Source organism: Leuciscus leuciscus, assembly GCF_965113295.1.
Source record: "Leuciscus leuciscus genome assembly, chromosome: 21".
Taxonomy (NCBI): Eukaryota; Metazoa; Chordata; class Actinopteri; order Cypriniformes; family Leuciscidae; genus Leuciscus; species Leuciscus leuciscus.
Genome location: NC_138745.1, coordinates 34,122,181 through 34,129,824, shown reverse-complemented (window position 1 = coordinate 34,129,824; position 7,644 = coordinate 34,122,181). Strand labels below are relative to the sequence as shown.

Sequence of the window (7,644 nt, the reverse complement as noted above, 5' to 3'; positions counted from 1 at the left end):
GCTGTGAATGTGCTTGTCCACCTCCCACAACTTCTTGTGCTGAAATCAGAGAGAATGAAAAACAAATATGAACGTTCAATTTTGATAATTTCATTTGACAAATGTTTTTTCTACTCTGCTCTGCTTCATCCAGTTTCAACAACTGGAATTCATCAGCTTCACTGGAGCAGGAGGCTCACACGAGATCTCTCGCTTTCTCTTCCTTATACAGTATTACACATGCTGGATTTCATTTCCACACAACACTGTCTGACCACTTCCAACCTCTGCCAAAAGTCACGATAACACACTGAAGTTGAAGTTGTGTGGAAAACAGGCTCTATTGCAGTTCTGGTTACTTGAAGACAGACAGAAACACACACACACAGACACACACACACATAATGTGATTTATGGGGACTTTCCATACATAATGATTTTTATACTGTACAAACTGTATATTCTACCTACTAACCCTAACCCTAAACCTACCCACATGTTCAAAAAACATCACTTAATATGATTTATAAGCCATTTTTCCTTATTGGGACCAAAAAGAAAAGTCCCGACAAGGTCCCAACAAATGTCCCGACGCATTAATTTGATCAAAAGTGACATTAAAGACGTTTTTTGAATGTTACAAAAAAAATCTATTTCAAATAAATGCTGTTCTTTTAAACTTTCCAATTTTCAACATTGCTAACAATCAGAAATGTTTCTAAAGCAGCAAATCATCATATTAGAATGATTTCTGAAGGATCATGTGACACTGAAGACTGGGGTAATGATGCTGAAAATTCAGCTTTGATCACAGGAATAAATTCAAATATATTCAAATAGGAAACAAAATATTTCAAAATATGGCAAAGATCAGAACTGAAAAAGCAATTTTAGTGTACGGACTGATAAGGAAAGCAAGATCTTCGCCACATTTAGCAGCACAGTGAATGTAGTCTCTGAGAAGTCTATAACTTCAAGGTCACTGACACTGTATAATTCACCCCCTGCAAATTTAACTCCGGCGCAGTTTCTTTTTTTCCTCTTCACGCTCTGGTTCGTATTCACAGACACACACACACACACACACTCCGTGTTACCAGAGAAGGGTTCTCAATCACTCTTACCGTGAACATCAATGTCAACCTGAATAAAATCAGAGGTGAGTTCCAGCTCACGCGGTGACCTCAGTTTACATCATTCCCGTTCATCTACCCTTCAGAAACACACTCCCCTGCAGCCTGTCTGGCTTTCTGCATGATGCACAACACGGGCGTCCACGTTCGCCATTCCCTCTGCGCTGGATTCAGTAATTAGACACTGTTGTGGAGATTTGTCGCTCCCAGCATGAATCTGTCAGAGCGAATGTTCATTTGCATTCAAAAACAGAGCTGGCGAGGGTTCGTTTGACACAAGCGTCATTACGCCGACCTGACTGACCGCTTCACACTGCTCTTTCACTTCAGAAACATACACACTTACAGTGTCAGCTCAACCTTTAAAAGCAGGACACATGGATTATTACAAGGCCATATACTACAATGCCTTATGTAATACTCAAATACTTGATAAAAATATACACTGAACTTATAGCTTCAATATTCAATATTCAATATTTAGCAGCACAATAATGCAAGAATTGAGAAGCACGTAATATAGATGTTATATAAGAGAGTCCACAAACTCTGGCCACATAGTATATCTTATTTAAATTGCAAAAAGCTTCTCTATTTGATTTATACTCATACAAATATATTACATGCATGTTTTCAACCTTTTTAATAGTCAAAACTATGGTAAAATCCCCACAATTCCCACAATAGACTACTGTGATTTAGTAAGTCAGAATGGTTATAAAATAAAAATGGCAAAAATATTCAGGTTCTGATTGAAAGTGCTCCCATATTAATTGTTTAGAGTTAAATCTACAGACAAAAGGAACCACCAGATACAGATACATTTATACCTCAGAAATGGTTTTAGATTAGGATGAAACAAAAGTGGGTGTACAAAAGAAATAATAGCATTTCTTTAAAGTGTCTGGAAAGAAGTGGTAGACAATTTTAGAAGAAAACAGTGTAAAACATGTAAAAATAAATGATAAAGTAAAGTTTAAATAAATCAAATAAATAATAGAACATTGGAACAAATAAATCGAACAGTACTATAGGGATTAGGGACAAAACATAGTAATGTTAGAAAAATAAATCTAATAAAATTTACTATATAATTTTTTTTCTCACAGTTTAAATTTGTCTTAATATATACAAATATATAGCTGCCTTTTAAATTATATGATGGGAGTCCTTTGATCATATTTAGGGGTCCGTTGCATCTATAAGATTGAAAACCCCTGCTGCTATATTATAATGTGTATCAAAGTGCCATGGTACTACCTTCTGTTACCATCATTATACCATGGTACCTAGTATTTGGTAAAGAGAGAAAATAATGAAAGACTTACTCATTTTTCTGTAAAGCAAGTAGCAGTTGCTCCCCGTCCACTTCAATCAGCACCTTCAGTGATCCAGGATGACCCTAAAATCAGACAAAGACACACAGATATATATATATATATACTAAAAACGAAAGCGTTTTTCATGTACAGACAGCAATGTTGTCAAAACGATCCCCATTCACATGGATCCACGGAAATGTGCGGTAAAAATGTGGTATTCTGCTGCCAGGCCAGTAGATGGCGATGTCACTTTTTAAAGAAAAACTACACGCCTATAGACTGAACACGTAATACACATGCACAGGACTTCAACGTTTTCACAAATGCGATAATGGTAGTGATGGCAATTTCAAAACACTGCTTCATGAAGCTTCGAAACCTTTACGAATCTTTTGTACCGAATCAATGGTTCGATTGATTTCAGTAAACGAGGCTTCATTACGTCATAACTGTTTCGAAACACTTCGAAATTTCAATGGTTCACCGCTGGGGGCGATGATCTCTGTCAATCCATGAATCATGAGTCTTTGAGAACCAACGAACAAGTGTCTGTGGGTTTTACCTGATCTCTGATCAGTTTTATACATTTGTAGACGTTTTAATTAGACATTAGTTTAATTAAAATTAATAATGGCAGCTAGTCTATTATTGGCCTGTTAGCTGAGCCATTCATAGAACAAACAAAACAAACCCTGACAATTGATAAAAGAACATATAGACACTTGATACTCTTATTAGATGATTAGATAATTGCATTTGAAATATTTTACTTCCAATTTTTTGTGTGCAAAAAGGTGTTTTTATGCATGTTTGGGCCAGGTTTTTGTTGCATTTACACTGTTCTGACCACTAGGGGAGACGGGTGTCAGATTGTTTCGAAGCCTCGACACAATACGGCATATTTGCTTCAACTGTTTCAGTGTTCCACGAAGCCTCAATCTGCTCACCACTAGATAATGGTATCGTTTTCAAAAACTTCTTCAGAAACAAAAACGCCTTCAAAAGTTTGCATTTTTAGGCCCCCTAAAATACAGTTGTCATGTAAATGAATGGCCAAAATGCATAGAAAGTTTCCCTTTTTTAAGTTCAAATAAAAAAAAATTGACTAAACCATCTCATTAAACAACTGTTGCTGCATTAGCATTTCATCTGCATTTACCCGTATAACGCCGGTTGTCATAATTGGTTGATTGCCACTTGAAAATATGGCAGCTGATTGGTTGATTACATAATTACTCACACCTGTGACACTTCAATCTGGACACCATGTTGTGATGGTGAACCCTTCTCAGTACACTTCAAACTGTCAAAGAGTCTGATCGCTTGCTTTTCAACATTTACTTGGTTTTGATTTACTGATAATAATTTGAAATGTTAAGTGAGGGTTTATGGATTCAGTTGCATGACTTAATGAGTAAATAGTGTGAGTAAAAGAGCTGGTTTATTCACACAGTTATATCAACTGAAGTCAATGACCAAGCGGTTAGTACAAAAACGCATATTCCCGATTACACTGAGTAATAAATATGTGGTCCTACATTTTTATTCTCATTAAATGTTTAGAAAGTGAAATGGGTTGCAGTAGCCGTTTCATGTTTTGTTAGTGGTAATATTCGTGGAAGATGAAGTCCAACTGCTGCGTAACAGACAATGCAAGGCCCCAGACCAATAGACAGCGAGAGAAAGCATATTTCCAGCTTTGAGTGGGCTTTAATGCAGGATAAAATGAATCCGCCATTGTGTCTGAGGTCTATAGCTGTCAGGATTAGTTTTATGTTTCAATTCTCTCTGACATTAATTCTCTTCACGCTTTGTAAGTCTGAAAGTTCGGCAGATTTACTCCGAGGCTCTGAGGGAAATGGATTTAAACCAGCCAGGCGTTGACAAAATACAGCAGAAATAAGCATGAATCATCTGTCTAACATGAAGAGCTCCATGCGTCATTGCATATCTATGTCAATGCGCGGTTACAGTCGTGACAAACTCACACAAGGTAAATCAGATCGTGAGGGAACGTTTGCTAAGTGTTTAGCACAAACTTGACCTAGAATATGGGCTGACCTTCATCCAAGTGATGAAAAACAGAGAAACCCAAGTAAAATACGGGATTCCAAACTCTTTCCCATGGTAAAATCATTGTAATGTACGTCATCTTTATTGAACACATGGACGTAACATTCACTGTCTTGGTTGAAAACTGATTTAACCGCATGGAATAAGTTGGGAGTTTGTGGGTTCATAAGAGTGCATGTTCTTGCATGTATAAATCTCTGATGAGAAGACATTTGGGGTTTGAAGCTCTTATGGATTTCCCTTGGTTACAAAACCACCAATAACAACTTTGACCTCCATAAATCCATAGTTAAGCAAACAAATGGAGCAAATTTAACACCATTGTAAGGGTTCCTCAGAGAGTTAAATCACTGCAAGGGTCCAAAACCTCAAAGCAAGAAATACGAAAAAACTCAACAAAGCTTTCAGACGTGACTGACACTGGCTTATATGAGTATTCATTCTCGCCTTACTGGTGGCCTACAAAAAAGAGTCAGTAAACAAATCAGTTGACAAGTCAAAATCTCCATCACCAATTAATAAATCTACTGCAAATAAACAAGAGAGACTCGCATTACTGAATAATCACTGGTTTCCAACAATAACATTACCTCCCATCTCAATTTTATCGAAGACCACCATGAGGATCTAAACAGCCATTGGAGGACTGGAGCAAAAAGGGACGAAACAAAAGTTTAAAGTGTCAGTATATTTAAAAAATGTCCCACAAAAACAAAACTCAGCATTCCAGCTGAAAAGCCTCATCCCTGAAAAGGCTTGGTGTGTGGTGTTGGGAGTATTCAGGGATGTTCTTGCGCTGCTCCAGGAAACTGTACAGGAGAAAGTCATTGTGTCAGTCAGTGAGCCGATGCCAACTGGGTCATGAAGAAGAACAATGATCTGAAAAACACATGTGAAGTTGAAGCCTTGGCGCAGCGGATAGCGCATGCGCTTGATTGTGATGATGGGGGTCCAGACTGTGCCATTTCCTGATACATTTCTACATTTCAAACACTATCTTTTCCTGTAGTAACTACCTCCCTTGACTGTCCTATTAAAGCCAAAACACCATAAATAAAAGGAAAAATGCATGCAAATCTACAGGGTCTGTAAAGGAGAACTTGTGCATTTTACAATGATCAAGTTAAATGGAATAATTCAGCTAAATTCACCAGTGCTGCCATCTATTATTCACCCTCATGTTGCTCATGCTGTTATTTTCCCTGTGGAACACAAGATCAATTTTAACCCTTTAAAGCCTACACTATTTGTATATTGTTAATTATTGGTAATATTTCAGGATGAACACTTACTGGACTGAAGCAACTTAGGTTTACTTGATTATCCATTTTATAGAAAAATGAATCAAGTGATGAATCAGGTTTTGAAGAACGTTTATTTGATGATCTTTCAATCATCATCATTCCATTTTAAAAATGCCAGTTCAAAGTAACAGCAACTCTCAAGCTCCAAAAAAATAAAAAATTAAATAATAAAAAATAAAAATACAAAAATATATATATATAAAAAAATTATTATAAAATAAAATAAAATAAAATAAATAAAAATACAAAATATATATATATATATAAAAAAATAAAATAATAAAATAAAATAAAATAAAATAAAATAAAATAAAATAAAATAAAATAAAATAAAAAAAACTAATTGAAAACAAAATAAAAGTGGGTCACTGAACAAAAAAAAAAAATTTAGGGACAGAATTTTTAGAGATTAAAATTACTGTCTGTTCCTTAAAATATATAATTGGAGATAAATGTGATTTTGTGGGTTTTTTTTTTTTTTATCACACTTTTTGTCCTTTTTTTTTGACATTGACAAAAGTGGTTTTCTATCCCCTATCCCCAACCCTACCCCCAAACCTACCCAATTACAAAAAAATTCTGCATTTTACATTTTCAAATAAACATTATTTAGTATGTTCATTAACTGGCTGCTGCCCACAATCTCGGATCTCGGGTTTTACAATCCTTGTGGGGACATTTGGTCCTCAAAATGTAGGTAAAACAAGTACACACACACACACACACACACACACACACACACACACACACACACACACACACACACACACACACACACACACACACACACACACACACACACACACACACACACACACACACACACACACACACACACACACACACACACACACACACACACACACACACACACACACACAAATCCCTAGGTGGTCTGATTTACTCTTAATGATTGTTGCTCACGGCAGTACACATGTAAAAAATTGTCCATAAAACCTTTTTAAAAACTCCAGTAATGAAACAACACACTCCAAGTAAATAAATTAACAAACAAATGGGCTTCAAAACAGTCCTGCATGTCTTCATTCCATAAATTGGTTGAGAAATGTTTTTCATTAAGGACAAAAGCAACATTTCCCCTCCAGGACTCATGTTCCCTCATATGCAGCTCTGTTTGCTGCTTCCCAAAACATATCAAACTGTTCAGACTCACTCCTTGTTCAAAAAAGAACAGGCATGTGATCATAGTTTGTACTGAACACGTTTATCTTCAAAGTCTAACTTCAAAGTCAACATACACTGCCCGGCCGCTGTTTGGATTTAAAATGGCAAATGCTTAAGAGTCTATGACTGGGTCATTATTGCAGTGGTTATGATGTTTCTAACATGTTATATGTTTGGCAAGAGTTCTTCTAACCCTCATTGATGGAGTGTGTAGCTTTTCATTTCTTAAACAACCATGTAGGAAAACACATTAGGGCCACAGGATGACAAAGTCAGGATTCATCAGGCTGAAACTGTGAAAGAATGGTTGGGAGGAGCTTGAAGAATCATTTTCACACATGAATTTGCACTTATGAGTCCAGACCTTAAATTCATTGAAAGTGTTTGGGATGTGCTGGAGGAGACTTTACAGAGTGCTGGACTCTTGCATTGCCAATACAAGACCTTTCAAAAATTGATGGAAATAACATCACAACATTTATTTCCATCAAGAGGTGCAGCAATTTTTGGTCAAGACCTTGTTTTGACAATGCAATATGTGTATAATGGCATATGCAAACCATTAAAAGAGCACCTATTATGCCGATTTGCCATATTTAAAAAGTGTTGATTTTGTTTTTTCATGTTGAAACACATTATTTTCCCCAT

General features: G+C 36.2%; 2 protein-coding genes across 3 annotated transcripts in view; one reads left to right on the top strand and one right to left on the bottom strand.

Moving 5' to 3' along the window:
- The window catches only part of bccip (BRCA2 and CDKN1A interacting protein), a 242,133-nt gene that overhangs the window by 125,577 nt on the left and 108,912 nt on the right, over positions 1 to 7,644 (top strand). The window lies entirely within an intron of this gene.
- The window catches only part of adam12a (ADAM metallopeptidase domain 12a), a 130,992-nt gene that overhangs the window by 95,675 nt on the left and 27,673 nt on the right, over positions 1 to 7,644 (bottom strand). For both annotated transcript variants that reach the window (XM_082151868.1, XM_082151869.1), the window contains exon 3: positions 2,441 to 2,514. In XM_082151868.1, coding sequence (XP_082007994.1) covers positions 2,441 to 2,514 — 74 coding nt within the window. The remainder of the gene's footprint in view (positions 1 to 2,440; positions 2,515 to 7,644) is intronic.